The 18,119-nt window shown below is 31.8% G+C and overlaps 2 protein-coding genes across 2 annotated transcripts; both read right to left on the reverse strand.

The window, feature by feature from the left end:
- Positions 1 to 5,375: 5,375 nt before the first annotated feature.
- LOC145191369 (bile acid-sensitive ion channel-like) lies at positions 5,376 to 7,357 on the reverse strand. The gene is made up of 2 exons (XM_090066904.1): positions 7,049 to 7,357; positions 5,376 to 6,831 (listed from the first exon to the last, which is right to left on the reverse strand). The coding sequence occupies exons 1-2, from the start codon at positions 7,224 to 7,226 to the stop codon at positions 5,507 to 5,509; spliced, it is 1,503 nt and encodes a 500-aa protein (XP_089923030.1). The 5' UTR covers positions 7,227 to 7,357; the 3' UTR covers positions 5,376 to 5,506.
- Positions 7,358 to 8,530: 1,173 nt separating this feature from the next.
- Positions 8,531 to 10,094, reverse strand: LOC145191402 (epithelial membrane protein 1-like). Its single transcript, XM_090066994.1, has 4 exons — positions 9,976 to 10,094; positions 9,600 to 9,822; positions 9,158 to 9,304; positions 8,531 to 8,867 (listed from the first exon to the last, which is right to left on the reverse strand). The coding sequence occupies exons 1-4, from the start codon at positions 9,976 to 9,978 to the stop codon at positions 8,668 to 8,670; spliced, it is 573 nt and encodes a 190-aa protein (XP_089923120.1). The 5' UTR covers positions 9,979 to 10,094; the 3' UTR covers positions 8,531 to 8,667.
- Positions 10,095 to 18,119: the final 8,025 nt, after the last annotated feature.

Below are 18,119 nucleotides of genomic sequence, written 5' to 3' on the forward strand. Positions count from 1 at the left end.
TATTATCATCAGAGTTATTTATTAAAGCGTTAAGAATGTCTAGTTATGTATAACTAAGCTTAAAACTTGGTTCTATTGCTGTTATCTTTAATATCTTTAATAACTAAAAGGAAGTTGATATGACTGGGTATACAAGGCTAAAAAATTTTCGACGAATCCGACAGACTTTAATATAATTTAATTTTTATTGTTTAAAACAAAAGATTTGTAACAATACGCAAAGAGCATGTTTCGTAAAAAAACAATATCGTTGCAAGTCCATCTCTTATACGTCCATGAAATAACAGACCTTTCAAAACCTAAAGTCATATTTGCCACAAAAGCCAAACTCTGTGTAAACTTAGTTTTATAACAATCCTTCCATCTTAGGTGATTATCTCAAATATAACCTAAATTACACTGCTACCATATCCATAGAATGTGAAAAATACAATGTAAGTTGAAAAACTCTTTAGAATGAAAAATCCACGATTTTCATAGTATGTTTTAAAGTCGTTCTAAAGTTTCTTTTAATAAAAATGAAATAATTTTAAATGAGTTTCATTCTTCATTACAAAAAAACTCAGACTTCCAGTTTTGAGGTTATTTTCAGTTTTTGAGAAAAGTAGAGTTAAAGTGTCGGTTTGGGACCTCAAGCGTTTTCAAAGCTCCGCAAAGAGATTTAAGCGTGTTATATAAATAATTAATAGGTTAAAAATCTCCTCTTAAGATCTTATGAGATCGCTTCTCGGCCTAATGGCTAAGATCAAGTAAGAAAGGTTAAGAGCAGTACAGAAGAACTTTGCGATCTGAAATGACTGTCAGTATAAATTGCAACTTATCAAAATTGAGATCGGCCTAATTGGCTAAGATTGAGCGAGCTGGCTAGGCCAGTGTGCTTGTACTAAACTGATAATTTTCTTTTTTTTTCGCCCATTCCTCAAAGGGGAGGAAAACTCAGATTCGACGTGTTACTGGGTCTTCCTAGAGAGGAGTGGGCAATCTGCAAGGCAGTTGCTGGAGGACTTTAAACACTACAATACCTTAAAGTTGAGATCTGGTTTAAGTGGTCGAACTAACACAGATGGTTCAAAGTTTACGGATTCTTCTACACCATTCGAAGAGGAAAATTTTCTAGAAACCGTTTTTGAACTCCATTACATACTATCGTTGATGAAAGAGCGTTGTATTATATACCAGCAAAACCACTGGCAGAACCAACATGTATGCCCTTGTAAGTGATTTGTCTCGATGTCACCTTCATCAACCTGCTGTCAATGAAGTGCGCTAGATAACAGTAAGTCTAGGCAGTAGTCTACAATTATTATCTGGTGTTGCCAAAAATTTGTGCTACTCATTATGTCAAAAGATAACATTTAAGCACTGACAATAAGTACTGCGATCACGAGCGAACTCTTGTATTATAAGATATAAAACTGGTACGAAAGCAAATTTGAGACGATATGTAGCATTACACAAAATGCTTTGATATTGAGCAATGTCAACAGAATGATAAAGCGGTCCTTTTGTGTACGCCTCGAGAGCTTTTACAAACTTAGCTCGAGTAAAGCGGTGGTGCTTGTACCAACAGCCGTGAAAACATATAGGCATATAGGCATACTCATGTTTGTGAAAGCAAATGAGAGTAGCCCGGATAAAGCATGCGAAATGAATATCAGAGCACAACCGTAGGCGTTTCTTTGATGGAGTTAGTAAATGAGCATACCGTCATACCATTTGTATACTAAGGCGACTCCAGTTAAATTTACACTACCGATCTTGAGCGGATGATTTGAAAAAGTCTCCACTGGTTTGTACTTTCTATATGATTTTGAGTTGGATGATAAAACTCACCACCACTAATGTATAATCTATCATTTCCAGTTGGTGTTGTATTGGTGAGACTTAGGTAAGCAGCGTATAATCCAATTTCACTACGTCATTTAGTAGTAAATTGGTAATAAAATTTATCTGTGACAACAATCACCATTTTTACGACCGTTTAGAGTTAACACTTTCAAAACGTTGTCGTTGCCTATGATTGTACCTACTTACAACAGTAGTGATGAGTGCATCACTTACCACTAGTAATGCCCACAGATTCAGAACGAGCCAACCAATCATAAAAGATTGAGCCAAAATTCCTGGCAGAGCAGCGGTAGCTTTTTCTGTGAGCCATCGTACTGCATTTTTTAAGTATTGGAGAATACCTCTGGGTTTTAGTGGAACTGGTGGTGGTTCTGGGGTAACTGATGAAGTCAGTGGAACTGCTACCGCGGAAAAAGCACTGGCTTTCACACCTTCTAAAGCTGCTGTGACTATTGTGCCAATAGCTGTGAGCACCGTATCAATCGTAATCCCCTTGTCATGAAAAATGACTGCAATTTTTTCTCTCAGTGTTACATGGTTGCTAATAGTGAAATGCAGTAAAGTACTATTACGTTTGAATTGACTTTCTTTTCTTCCTCCTTAAGATCTGACATGCTTTTTTGTAGAGAAGTCATTTTTGCCAAATTTTTCAAGTTTTTTTGTCATAACTTTTTGAATTTTCACTTAAAATGAATGAAATTTTCAACAACTTTTCTTATAATTTGATTACATAGTATAATTCGCTCAAAAAAAAACTTGTAACGGAAGGGAGTAATTCAAATTTCAATGAAAAGATAACCGTGCAAGAGTTTATAAATAATTTCATACCCCATTAAGAAAAGATTTCATTAAGAAAAATGCACTTATATTAAAATCAGTTTAGTGGAGATGTATTTATATTATGGAAATGTATTTATATTAAAATTAATTTACTGGAGATAATACTTAACTTAAATTGAATTAAAAAAATAATGGGAAAGTCAAAGGAATCGTCAAAAGAAAAAGAAAATTTTAATAATACGTATTGTAGAGAAAGATTCCTAATAAGCAAATTTTTGAGCTTTATGATGTGGCTAAATCAATAATTTGCATACTAAATAATAGATATAGAGACAAAATGACACTTGAAAAACAAGCATCGCCCAGGCAAAAACAAGAGACAAAACGACACTTGAAAACAAGCATCGTCCAGGCAAAAACAAGAGACAAAACGACACTTGAAAACAAGCATCGTCCAGGCAAACCAAAGGTAACTACAGAACATTAAGATAGAGCTTTGGTAAGAACATTGAAACAAGGTTCCCGCAGAAGTGCTGTTAAATTAAATAGCATTTTGAGCAATAATTATGTTGTTAAGTGCAGCGTAGATTTTGAAGTCCAATGCAAATGATCTTTTGCAAATTTCATTCGCTCAGCCCGAATGAAATTTGCAAAAGATCATTTGCGTTGGACTTCAAAAGAATGAGCAAAAGTTGTACTCAGTGACGAATCAAAGATCTGTATGTTTGGTAGCAATGGTATCAAGTACATGAGACGTCTGAAAGATGAAAGATTTATTCCAAAGTACCAAGTGCCAACTGTTAAACGTGGTGGTGGCAATATAATGGTTTAAGAATCTTTCAGTCATGATTCTATTGGTCCACTTCATCGTATCGAAGGCATAATGGATCAGAATGTATGTTTTGATGTAATCAAGAATGTTATAACGCCATATGGAAAGGACAAAATGGCTCGTGGTTGGATTTTCCAGCAAGACAACAATCTAAAGCACCGTGCAAATTCTATCAAAAAGTTTTTCAATTTGAAAAAATTCCTTCTTTGGACTGGCTTTCTTAAAACCCAGATTTAAATCCATTAGAACATCTTTGGGAACATTTTGATTGTCAATTGAAAGGCGAAAAACCGATCAATATAAATGATTTATCCCCATAGATGTTCTGATCAACTTAGTTGACTCTATACGTTGTTGGTGTTGTTGAGCAATGTTAAAATCTAGAGACTATCCAATAAAATACAATAAAATGTGGTGTGATGAAAAATTGTGGAGGAATTAGAAATAAACTCTCTTTTTTGAATTTTTTCATTTGTTTATAAACTTTTGCACAATTATGTTTTCAATAAAATTTGAATTTCTCCCTTCCGTTACAAATTATCTTTTTTTTTTTTGAGTAAATTATACTATGTAATCACATTATTGGAACAATTGTTAAAAATTTTATTCATTCAATGAAAGTCAAAACGTTATGACGAAAAAACTTGAAAAATTTAACTGTTTTCAAACTTTTGCACGCTGCTGTATACTTAAATTATACTTATGACATACTTCCTGAAGATTCCCTGGTAACACTGTAATTAATTTTAATGAATTAAACAACTGAACTTTGATTATCTGGTGTCAAAATTGGTAGTTGTTCTTTTTTGAATAAGAAGGTCTTTTTTTTAGGATTGTTCTCCTAAATATTTAATTCTTCCTTAGAAGTAACCTTAAGTTGGAACTTTGGTGTCATTTTTGTTTTTTTCAAGTTTGCTACACTAATTCCAGAAAAATATGTTTGTGAAAAGGTTTGTGAATAAATATTACAACTAATCACCGTTAAAAAAAAGGTTTTCTAAAATTTCTTGTCATTCATCTCAAATATATTATTATTGGAATTGCTGTTAACTATTCCCCACCAGGACTTTTTACCATCAGAATTATTCCTGTTAATAATAGAAAAACAAGCCGGTGGTGAATTTTATCCGGGTGATAAAATGCCCTGGTGAAAATATGGAGATAAACCATCGATGATTCATATATGAATAATTTAAAATATCACGAGTTTTAATATTTAAAAGTCAAACAAACTTGGGCGGTAGTGTTTTGAAAGAAAGGTACTTATAAGAGAGGTAGGTAACTCTTTTATCATTAAGCTATTTAGTTTCACAGTATTTGCTCTTCTGTTGATTATATACGCAAAAAGTTTCGTTAATAAAATGTGAAGTTTGTAACTTCAAGAAACAAAAATGTAGAGTTTTCTTAAGTAACAATTATTGTTTAATACATTTAATGCAATCATAAAGTTCTAGCAAAAATTTATCTGTAACCAGTTTGTAAATTTTTGCATGTAAATATTCTTTAATTTTACTAAATAAGATAAATACCTTAAGAATCTTTAAAGCTCATTTTAGTTTCTTCTGATGTAAAACAAGCTTTATAAAAAACAATTTAAATAACTTTTTTGGATCATTTTATGCCACTTGAGAACATTTAACAAAATTAATCAACAGGTGTTGAGGCAAGTTTTGTAAGCAGCTGTAAAGGTGAAAATTAAATACAAAGTTATGTTGCTGTTCATTTTTAGGAAGAAATGCATCGGCGATTAATTTTTCTTTCTCTATTTTCCAACGTTATAATAGTAAACATTACTTTACGAATTTTCAAGATACCTACGTAAATATTAATTTGCAATGTGAGCAAATAGGAAAGATTTTTCTTTTCCCAATAAGAACAGAGATTATGTTGGTTGGTTAAATTCGTTAAAAGAAAATTGCTAAAAGAATGTCTTCAGATAAAGCAACGTAAAAATCTGCAACCCCGTCCACTTTTTCCTTTTTTTTCTAAAATTTAAAAAAAACTAAACAGCTAAGTATGGCCAAGTTTTATCCACTCTTCTTGAAGTTAATGAAGTAGACATATTTTCCTAAACTTGATTATCAGCCATAAAACTGAACACACAATAATTTCAATTGCCGATAACAATGAGCATCCAACCATTAAGCCTATTAAACCACCAATTTCACAAGCCATCTGATTAGCCGAGTATAACTCCTTCTCGTTGATTACTCGGTAAGAATCCACCGTCATGTATTGTATGCCTACAGTATATATGCTCGAGAGAGTTCGGTTTTCATATTTAAAGTAATTTCGAGATGAAGCAAGCATGCTTATTTGAAATTCGGTGCAAGGAAACGGACAATTTTTTGACGAGGAGTTTGCCTCTTGCTTGCTATACAATCTGATACAAGCGAGAGTATTGCCTATTGTATCATTTTTTTTGAATTTCTGTATAATATCCTTTGGTATATATTGTCTTATGTAGTCCAAAGTATCTCCACACTCCTTATACATTCCGATGTAGTTCTGTGTTTCTAAGCAACCTCTTCGGGTGTATTTTTCTACAAACATATGGTTAATTTTGTCATCGGTGCAATTTGAAGGAAACGGAAACGGCAGTCGTTTGATGAAAGTTTTTTCAATAATGATGCTATATTTTTTTGCTTCGAGGGTAATCGCATTTGTGATGTCAATCTCGGAAATTAGCGGGTCATGCGTCATGAATATAATATTTGGTTCTCCCAAAGATAAATGCTCCACATCTATAAATTTAAACTCTATGTCTACATGGCTGTACATGTCATATAAATCTCCTTTGTAATTCCAGCGGACGCATGCGTGATTATATTGCTTTAGCGATGATAAAAACTCGTTTTTAGCGCACTGTTTTCCGCCCCATGTCTTGCACAATGTTATATTAAACAGCTCGTTTGACCACCAGGTTTGGTTATCCGTTGTAATTTGGACATCCCTTACAACAGGTTCTTTTTGCTGACATGGTATTGAGACTTTTGGATGGTCAGGGTAAAATCCGCAGTATGAAAAATAAAACGATTCAAGAAGATCTCTTTCGCAGATTGTTACTGCAGGAAAATAGTTTTTATCGGTGATTTCCATCTTCGTTTCAGTGTAAACATCGTATTTTAGATATTTTGACACCAGGTTAATGCTAACATAGGTTGATAACAAGATGCCACTGAGCAGCGCAATTATCCAGAACAATGACTCGAGCTTTGTGTGAGCAACAAATATTTTTGTGAGACCATGCAGCGTAAAGGAGTTCATATAATCTACTATCATTTTTTCAGCCACATTTCTATCGGGCACTCGATCGTCATACAACGTCTTATCGTCAATTTCCATAGGTAAAATGAAATCAGCCTTGCGTCCTGTTAAAAAGACAAATGTTAAAATTATTGAGATAAATGTTAAAATTATCAAAAAACAAATTACTTTTGTTATTTTCAATAATAAAAATGTTATTTTATTGTTTTGATGCTGCTGTGGTTGGTGCTGTTGCTGCTGTTGTTGTTACTGTTATCAGTGTTGTTGCAATGGTTTTATAATTGTATTAATGTTTTATTCAGTTTCTATAGCAATATTTACCTCTCTCCGCATCTTTTCCAGCAATTTCCATTTGAAGATAACCATAATCATACTGGTAATCATCGGCATCTTGAGGCCCGAACTTTTTAGTTTTTTCACAGTTGTTAAGTCCAACATGCCAAGTGGACGAACTTGGTATATAGCCGTTTGAGTAAATTTTATCGTCGCATTTAGCCATTTTTCTTCTTATCGCGCAATTTCTTTTTCATCAAAAAATAAACTTGAAAGGTGAATGTGTTCAATCGCTATCACATATTTAGACTATATAAAATGATGGAGACGAAGCGTTATTTTAAGTTTTTATTTTAAGTTTTTATTTTAAGTTTTTATTTATAAATTTTTAAAAAAATTTTCTTCTTGAACATTATAAAAGTTTCAAAAAAAAAAGTCAGTCACTGAGTTTTTTTTTTTTTCTGTATATTGAATAATAAACAAAGTTTTTCAAATCATATACTCTATTATAATGTATATAAATTATAATCTATTATACAGTTAAACAATAAAAGTTTAACGAAACGAAGGGTCACTGCTGATCATTGGAAACATTTTTAAAAAAATTCTTTTTCATCTCCATGACACCAAAATAAAAGAAACAAAATAGTTTCTTTTGCAAATATTTGTCGGTAAGTTGTTATTCTTCCTTGGAAAGGGGTTTTTTTTATAAAGTGTCAAGGAAAAAAAAATGGGCGGAGCGAAATTATGCTAATAATTGAGATAACAATATCGACAGAAAGTCAATTGCTTCTGTACCCATCTTTTTCGCACGTACGAGTACAAGTACACGATATACACTAAATATTGACATTAGTGAGTTATCCACTTTTAATGATTTCTTTTTATATGTGCGCAATACATTTGCGCATAGCGTTGTACGTATTTATGTGTATCATTAGTGATATATCAGTTGTGATATATTCATGATATGTCATTTGCGATGCATTTATGATTTGTTATTTGTGATAAATTCGCACTAAATTCATGAGATAATATTTAAAATAAATCTACGATATTTTCGGGACTTACTAAATAATTTACAGTTTTCTTTTTGATGATATTCTTTTGCAGAATATTATTTTTTTTGTCCGAACGTCTTTAAGAAATATGACCGATTTTAAAAAAATATAGTTTTCATATAAGAAATATATTCAATTAGAAAATAGTTTGACACTTTGTAATCTTTGGACTCTTAGATATGCTATGATTACAAAAAAAAAAACATGTATTGATCTTGTACGTATGTCTTTTCACGAAAAAGAAGCCACACATGTTGTGAGGAGTTATGAATTTTTTAAATTCGATTACGGAGGTATCTTTTACATCTGAGTTTTTGAACTTCAAATCGCTTTCAATAAAATTTTACAGAAAAAAATTAATTTTTTTTTTTAAAAATAGAAAACTTCTAAAAGAATTCTATTTCCAAAAATTTTTTCATAAATATTTCTATAAATATTTTTATGAAAACTAAGAAGCATTTTTTATACCTCTTTTTTTTTTCTTTTTTTTTTTTCTTAAATATTTTTACATTATATTTCTTGCTCGATCATTATATTTTATTTCTTGCTCGATTATCACATTATGTTTCTTGGTTTTTACCATTCCTCTAACTCTTCATTTCGCTATCACTCGAATTTAGAAACCGACACGTTTCTTCGAATTGTTAGAAATAAAGAACAAATTATCCCTAATAATGAAATACCAAAAGATACCCATCCGATTGTGTGCGACCACCCGTACTGGTAATTGGTGTAGTCGAAGCCTTTTTCATTACCTTCGTTAACTCTGGCGGTGTACACGGTCATTGCAACTAATACCAGCAAACCTAAATAAATTATTTTTTAATTAACAAATTATTCAAGAAACTTAATTTACCTATGCTTGTATAACTTATACTTACTGAATAAGATTTACCAATAAATTTTATTTTAACTTTTGCAAGATACTATCAGAATAGAAAAAATAAAGGTTCGTAAGCAGGAGCCGAGACTTAAACTGTGTGCCGTCGACTTTTATCAAGTTCATTCTTATCTATTTGTGAAACTTGGAATTGAAAAAACTTAACAAAATACATCAGAATTAATGGGTAAGTGGTCGCTAATTTTTTTAACTTACCAGCAATTCCATAACCTGGAAGTATCATCTTCGCATGAAACTTTTCTTCGCTAACAGATGGATGATTGAATACAATACATCCAACGACCGTATATAAAGTTGGAATTATCGATAAAATGAGAAACGAGCGCGTTGCTTGAATGAAATCTATCTCAAAGAATTAAATGAATTACAATCGTAATTTCCAAATGACTTCTAAATCATGTTTATATGGAAAAACTTACATTTACTACACCTCTTTTTGTAATCGCATATGTAACCGTACTCTGATCATTTATTTAACAAATTTTATTGCATCAATGTTTTTAACATATAATAGTAATTATATATATATATATATATATATATATATATATATACTATTATATTACTATTATATGTTAAAAGGAGTAAAAAATATTAATAAATATATAAAAACTTAAAACAAATAAATCACATTTACCTAGAACATCGCTTCCGGTGGTTGTGCACGTCTCCACCTTGCATCCATAATTCCATATTGTAGTGCAATTTATCCATAATCCAGCACGCACCTCTGAGTCTTGTGTCTTATTTATCTCTTGGAACTTATAAAGCCATTCACTGCCAATTAAGGAAGCCAAAATGCAACCAAACATCAGCAACGAAAGAGGTATCAGCCCAATCTTAATTTGACGCTCAATATCCTAAAAAATAATTTGTAATTTTTCAAAGTTTTGTAAATAAAATCAACATATTTAGGAAATAGCTTGTTTTACAGACTAACCTTAAAGATAGTTGTATAAAAATATGTGTGAACCTAGAATAATGGATGTAGAAAACTATAAATTAAAGTTTACCATTGAGATCAATGGTGCATTTTTCTTGCTTCGTTTTCCACCATCTTCCACAAGTTTAAAAGATTAATTTTTGAAGTTAAAATGCTTACATAGTTTAACAATATTTCATTTGAACGATTGAAATACTTGAATATCTCGGACCTAAACGTAATCAGATAAGTGCGTACCGATCTTATGAAACATTTATTGTCCATAAGATACAAATCTTTTATATTTTAAAAGAGTTTTCAAATGTTTCAAAAAAAACGAATAAAATTAGAAATTTGACGATGACCTTTGACTCATCTTTAAAATGGTTGCAACTCACGTAAAAATAAGTTCTAATGGAAATTAATTTATGACGTTGAGTAAGATTTGCGTTTAAAAGATTTCTCATTGAAGATAATTGAAATATTGAAGCGGATTTAAATATAAAATATATTATACTTTGCGTGTTAACCTCCCTAAATGCAACTATATGTAAAATAAATTATACTTTGCGTTTGAGGGTCTGCGTATCGTTTCATTTCCGTATCGTTGTCATTCCGATATGATATTGGCAAAAAAGTGTCATCGGAATGAGGAGAACTCCGGTATATACCGAGATTTAAACTAACTATAATACCGTTTAAAATTTTTTTTAACGATATTATGTCGTAATCATTCCGATGAAAATTTTTTATTTCCAATATCATATCGGAATGATAACAATACGGAAAAAAAAACGATACGCAGATGCTAATTTACATGTAGGGATGGCAAAATCCCGGACATTCTCAATCCCGGGATTTCGGGATTGAGAAATTTATCCCCGAGAAATCCCGGGATTAAATAGAAAGCAGAAAAAATAATTGGTGGGGAAGAACAAATTTTGAAGTACTTAAAGTAATTATCAATAAACTAATCATTTTTCATTATTAAATTAACTAAAATAGTTCATTTACAAATGAACCTAAGTAATTTAAATTATAAAGCAAAAGATTAAAAAGATAACACAATACAAATAAAAATAGCAATTAAAGATAGTATGAATATACATAAGTATACATGAATTATACTTATTTTTGAAAGTTCCACCTTAAAAAACTGAAAGCGTCAATCATTTAGTCGTTTAATCGCGTTCGAATTTTTGAGCATAAAAATCCAGCCGATAAGAATGCTTATTAGGACTCCACACTTGTTGGTCGTATAGATAGTATATAATCGTATGCTTTTTTGAAGGTGATTACCTCTTGTGGCACTACTTTCAAATAACGACATTTTTTTTTTTTAGTTTTAAAAGTTATGCTTTCTGCCCTTGTTGGTAGTGTTTGTGTTGCTGCCAATCCTTTTTCCATAACTTCATTTAATTCTTCCCTAATAGTTTTGATCTTATTATCACACTCCTTGCTTGATAAATCCTCCTTCAGTTGAACATCAGTATCACTATTCACGTCTGCTGATGTAATTATATCTACCGAGTTTAGACGCTTTGAGAGGTTTATTATAATTTTTTTTTGGGGTTTTTGCATTTTTTACAAAAAACATCTGGGATTTTCGATGAAGCAACCTGGGCATTATGTAGATAATAAACTGTAGTGCTTAATGGTTTTCTCTTCTCTTTAATTCTGTGACTCAAGGCGGCAAACAATTGTTTTCCGATTTCGGATTGTTGTTGTTTTTTTTTTGGTCAACATAAACTCTAATGCGATGTCAGCTGTAGTTAAAGTTGCGTCTCGTCAAAAAAGTGTTTCCACAGTTGCGTCTCGTCGAAAAAGTGCTTTCACAGTTGCGTCTCGTCGACAAAGTGCTTTCACAGTTGCGTCTCGTCGACAAAGTGCTTTCACAGTTGCGTCTCGTCGAAAAAGTGCTTTCACAGTTGCGTCTCGTCGACAAAGTGCTTTCACAGTTGCGTCTCGTCGACAAAGTGTTTCCACAGTTGCGTCTCGTCGAAAAAGTGCTTTCACAGTTGCGTCTCGTCGAAAAAGTGTTTCCACAGTTGCGTCTCGTCGAAAAAGTGCTTTCACAGTTGCGTCTCGTCGAAAAAGTGCTTTCACAGTTGCGTCTCGTCGACAAAGTGCTTTCACAGTTGCGTCTCGTCGACAAAGTGCTTTCACAGTTGCGTCTCGTCGACAAAGTGCTTTCACAGTTGCGTCTCGTCGACAAAGTGCTTTCACAGTTGCGTCTCGTCGAAAAAGTGCTTTCACAGTTGCGTCTCGTCGAAAAAGTGCTTTCACAGTTGCGTCTCGTCGACAAAGTGCTTTCACAGTTGCGTCTCGTCGACAAAGTGCTTTCACAGTTGCGTCTCGTCGACAAAGTGCTTTCACAGTTGCGTCTCGTCGACAAAGTGCTTTCACAGTTGCGTCTCGTCGACAAAGTGCTTTCACAGTTGCGTCTCGTCGACAAAGTGCTTTCACAGTTGCGTCTCGTCGACAAAGTGCTTTCACAGTTGCGTCTCGTCGACAGTTGCTTTAACGGGAGTCAAAAGTACTACTAAATCTGATATGATTCGATATTCTTTTTCGTTCATCTTAAATGAATCATCAAAGTTGGAATCCAATTCTAAATCTACAAATACCTTTTTAAAACAATATTTTAACTTGTCAAATCTTTCAAGCATAAGAAACAAACTGCTCAATTGGGTTTTGCAATTCATGATTAATTGGATGACCTTTCCAAACAAAATTTTTACCTTAGATGGTTCATTAAATAATAATAAATCGTTCGAATCTCGAGTACAACCTTCCTCTTCATAACCGTATTCTCTATTATAATTATCATCTTTGTCTTTATCATTGTTGCTATCTAAATTTGCAAAAACAGTGTTCTCATTATCTAAACTTTCATCAACTTCCAAGTGATTGGCGTCTTTTTTATAAAAAACTGATATAACTGACAGCTGTAGAGCATGAGCAAAGCATAATTGTTAATCAGTTTCTAGAACGCTTCTTCATAATGCTTGCACCATCAGTCGTAATACCAATGATATCATACTCAAGGTTTATTTTAAAGTTGTGGAGTCTTTCTTTTAGAAGTGAAACGCACTTTTCTGCTGTCATAGACCCTAAAATGCGAATCAAGCCTAAATTTCAATGGCTTTTCAACTTATGTACATTCACATTCATATATCTGCAGTTTCCAAAAGAAGTTCACTCATCAAGTGTTAAAGAAGTTCACTCATCAAGTGTTAAAGAAGTTCACTCATCAAGTGTTAAAGAAGTTCACTCATCAAGTGTTAAAGAAGTTCACTCATCAAGTGTTAAAGAAGTTCACTCATCAAGTGTTAAAGAAGTTCACTCATCAAATTTGGAAAATTTGGAGCCTCTTGATATTTGATCCTTTATTTCCTTTTTTTTCTGCGCTCAAAATACTTTGCATGAACAAATTCAGACAAAAGGATGCCCAATAAGACTGATATTTGATTAGAAAAGTTATCATCTTTTTACAATAAAAGAAATACTCCATCTTCTTGCTCAATCAAATTGTTAAAAAGCGAGCTTTTAGAACATGATGAACGTTATTTGATCGCTCTACAAATGATAAAATAGACAATCTGAAATATGTCGAGAACTGGGTTTCAGCAAGTCTTCTTAACTTTTTAAAGTATTTGATTTTATCAAAACTGAAGAGAGTCAGATTTGGTCAGTACAATTTTTAATACTCCAGACCAAGATCTGTGTTGGGACAATAAGGCAGAAAGAGAACTTTAATTATCAAAAACTCCGTGGTTGATCAATCAACTTGTTGAGAAAAAGAAATTAATTTTAGCTCTCGAAATATCATCATAGTAACTAAAATTTTATGTGAACTTTAATACACTTAAATAAAGCGTCGAAATCATGCACATAAACAAAACGTAAAAATCTACTGTTAATTAATTAAATGCAGTTTGAATGTCATCAAACTGCACTTAATTAGCTAACGGTAGATTTTTACGTGCTTACCAAACCAATTATTTTACTGACCAAACCAAATATTTTACTTAGCATTAAATCATCTTTACTAACTTACAATTTTAGCAAAATAAAATATTTGCCCAAACTATGACGTCATAATTTCTACTTTGAGCAGCTATAATACAAACCATACATTTTGAAAGCTTGGCTTGAGTTAATTTTTTTATTCAGCATTAAACTCTTTCAATTGTTATTTAAGACTTTGGGCATCTTGCCCTAATTGGATATTTGGAAAATCGGTCCGAAATGGGGCTTTTGAGAAAAATTTCTCTGTGAAAATTTTGTTTTTCTTTCGTTGTTATCTTCGTATAAATTCGTGACGTATTTTTACCTCGTATTTTGTGACGTATTTTTACCTCGCGGGATTGATCTTATTGAGGATATAGCGTTCTCAAAAACGGACATGAGACAAAAACGGAAACCGTTGCAGAAAACAGTTAAAAGATATAAAATATAGTTGATAATAGATGAATGTAAATATTTATATTTAATGCAAACAAAATAATATTTTATAGAATTATAGCATACTAAAAAAACTTTAGTGACACGGGATATTCCAAAGTTTTAACAACCACCATTAAAATAAAAAGTTTTATTTTAAAAAAAATTTTACTTTTCGTAAATATTGTGAGATCGGGTTACTTAAAATTTCTTCGTGGTCTTTTGAAGTCTCACATTTTCCAAGTAGAAACTCATTTTCAAGTAACTAATTTCATCTTTTAGTTTTGAGTAAGCTTCAGTTTGCAGGTTGATAGCAATTGGCAGCTTAAATTAAACCATTTGGTGCTTATCGAATTAATCAATTTATAATCTTGTACTTTGCCCCAGATTCATTGAAATCTTTTTTCTTTAATTGATATGTCACGTGTTATTGTTTTTACTGAGTTTGTTAGTGTTTTTTTGTATAATTTCTTTTTTGAAAGGTTTTTTTGAATAAACGAATCAGAGATTGATTTGCGAGCAATTAGGGAAATGGAGCATTACATAATTATAAGAACTGATGTTACCCAATCAAGTAATAAAATTATGAAGCAACATCCTTTGGTACCATGACCAGAGAACAGTTACCTTCTTCTTAGCTGACGAAGAACCATCGTCTGAAGTTAGAAAGTGCTGCTAAAACGTTCTGTAACTTTGAAAACAAGCAAACACCACAAGCAATCCTAAAAAGATATTTATCTACACAAGATTGTTTGTTCGCTACGGGCCCTCTTATTTAATGAATATTTTATTCTAAAATATTTTACAAATTGCAGAAGAGATTCATTTTGCATATTTATTACCTCCTTACTGGCATTTCAATATTAGTTACTTGATTACATCCTGATCTTGTCAAGTAAAAATGTCAATATGGTCGCAAGGTTTCACCCGTAAAACCCGGCAATCGACTTTATATCTCACACTGACGCTAACAATCTTTGCTCCTTACATTTATGTGAGTGGTGACGCCGATTACTTCCTGTGTTATCATAAATTTCTTTACAATGCTATATACTATAATACATACATTTTTGACAGTATATTTTACTTGATGGATTATACTTTGAAGAAAAAGATTACCTAAATAGCTTTACCTTTTGGAAACCACAAAAGTTTATTTCAAACGTTTAAATTATTTTCTTATATATTTATTTTCACTTCAAAAAAAAAAAAAAGAAGTTTTTCCTTTCTTTCTTTCCTCTTCTTTCTTTCATTTTATTGGTTATAACCTTTAGTCACGTTGCTGATGCATGATCGGGATTTTTCTTTCTACCTTCTATTCAGTAATTTGTTCCAAAAGATTTTTCGCTGAAAGTATGTTTGAAAAAAATAGCTGTAACTCGTTCAAATAGACTAACACCTCTAATACTTCAGAGGAGCTAGCTCAGGTTTAAGCTAGATGTGATGTTGAAATGATCTGGTTTGAAAAATTTCTACCCAATGACTCCTCAGGACACAGCGAACACATGGCCATTTCTTTTGAAGTACACACAAATCAAATTACAATTAAATTTAATAACAAATATTATTCTTGAATTTAATTATTGTGCTCATTAAGGTCTCATTAAGGTGGAAGATAATGGTCAGTCAATTAAGTAATAGATTGACAATTATAATGACAGACATTTATAGAAAGATTGCGTCTCAGTGCATAACAAAATTTCGGTTAATTCTTATTGAAATTTATTGTAAATAGTAACAACTTTAGAATAGAACTTCAGGCCTACTCTCAAAAGCACTCCTAAATAGTAACAACCTTTTGTCTTTAAAACGAAAAATAGTTCATTTTGTTATCAATGAAGAGACGGCTTAAAACCTCTCCCAGCTTATTATGGTAAAAGATGGAGTTTGTGTTTTTGCATCGCGTTTCTGGTTCTTTTTCTAACTAGTTATTAAATCTATATATTGTTTGGTGCGTAAAAAAAAAACGATTTTCTCTCTTAATACGCATGCGCTTTACAATCACAAAGTGTCTCAGGTAAAAAACAAACGGCAAAAACTATATACCTATCAAATATAAACAAGTGAAACATCAATAGTCGCATTTTTAGGTCAGAAAATGTAAACTTGTTATTAATAATAAATTTTACGCGTCCCCAAGACGCGTAAAACGCGCGCGTACGCGTCTCAGTGTCATTCTCGTACGCAAATATTGATTTGAATAAAAAATTTGGATTCCTCGATACCAAATATCATATAATGCCGCGTATAATGTGTATAACACGTATTTTTAAATAAATTTTACGTGTATCTGAGGCGCGTACTACACAAGCGTATGCTTGTTGGAGTTTTTTACGCGCACAAAGATTAATTTAAATAAAAAAAATTTGAGTTCCTAAAAACATAATGTGCACATATACTAACTAAAATAAAAAATTTGGATTAAAAAAAACCAAAGTACCGTATTATCTTATCCTATTTTTCTATGACCAAAACAATAAAAGAAAAAACTATAATTAGCAAAAACAGCTATATTTTTGTTATTACGTCATATAAAAAAGACGAAACATCAGGGGGAAGTTCCCCCTGATGTTTCGTCTTTTTTATGGCATAATTACAAAATATCGCTGTTTTTGCTAATAATAGTTTTCCAGATTTGTCGTTTTTGAAACTAATGTGGTTAATGAAATCAATATTTTTAGGGGTTGCCTTGTGCTACTTCAAACTTCACCTCAAACTCGACCAGTCAATTTATTTCAGATTTAAGATGTTCATCTTCGTTTCTGATCAACTCCTTCATTTTCTTTTGATATTGGAGATATAGGGGTCTACAATAATGTGTACTTCTTATTCAACCATACTGTTTCCTTCATGATGGTTAATTTAAGTGGAATAATAGCTGTTTGAAAAAGGCTTTGCTCGTTAACTTAGGCCTCTCCATTTTTTGTATCAGTATATTTTTGTTTACACTTTGGAGACACCATCAAAACCCCTTTTTAAGTTTTAAAACTACTTTCAAACTTTCCCCACTTTCAGCAAATATTCTCATAAAGTCTTGACATTCAGTAAAAGTTAATATCCTTGTTAGAGTATGTTTAAACATACTCTGTAGAGGACTTGAAGCAGGTGTTTCTGTCAGAACTACACCCTCAGGATAACATTTCTGTCTTTCAATCTTAACTTCATGAAGTAAAGGATAAATATCTGCATTATGTGTTATGGATGAATTTCTGATCATTTGATGCTGTTCATCGGAAAGATCACACTGAATTTAAAGCTCAAGGGATTTTCAATCTTCATTTTTGTTGGAAAACCAACCTCCGTGCTTGTAACTTTGCGAGGATTAATAGCATTTTTTATGAAAAAAATAAAATCTTTTTTATTAGGATCTCTGGAGGCTTTTCTTATTGAAGCTAATACTAATGTTTCAGCAGGATATTCAGCCAACTTGGTAACCTTAAACAAGATAATACTAAAGTGAGTAAACTACTTTTTGAATTGGTTTGAATTCAATTGATTTATTACTTAAATCTTCCCAGTCCCAGTCCTTTTTTCCTGGACTTGCAGTTCATTTAAACTCAAAAATTGAAAACAATATACTTTTTTTTTGAAAGTCATTGATGATTTTAATTAAACTTAAATTAAATTAAATGTTTTTAAAAGAAAGAGAGAAAAAAAAAAAAAAGATGGTACAGCCGACGGGGTTTCTTTTTGTTACATGATGTCGACTTTAACAGTCGACTGCTGATCGACTTGCGCAATCACTTCAAATTCCTCTAAGATATTTAAACTTTTTTATCAAAAAATTTA

This window comes from Hydra viridissima, unplaced genomic scaffold, assembly GCF_058129835.1.
Source record: "Hydra viridissima isolate aposymbiotic clone 2 unplaced genomic scaffold, HvirCarnegie_v1 scaffold_11, whole genome shotgun sequence".
Taxonomy (NCBI): domain Eukaryota; kingdom Metazoa; phylum Cnidaria; class Hydrozoa; order Anthoathecata; family Hydridae; genus Hydra; species Hydra viridissima.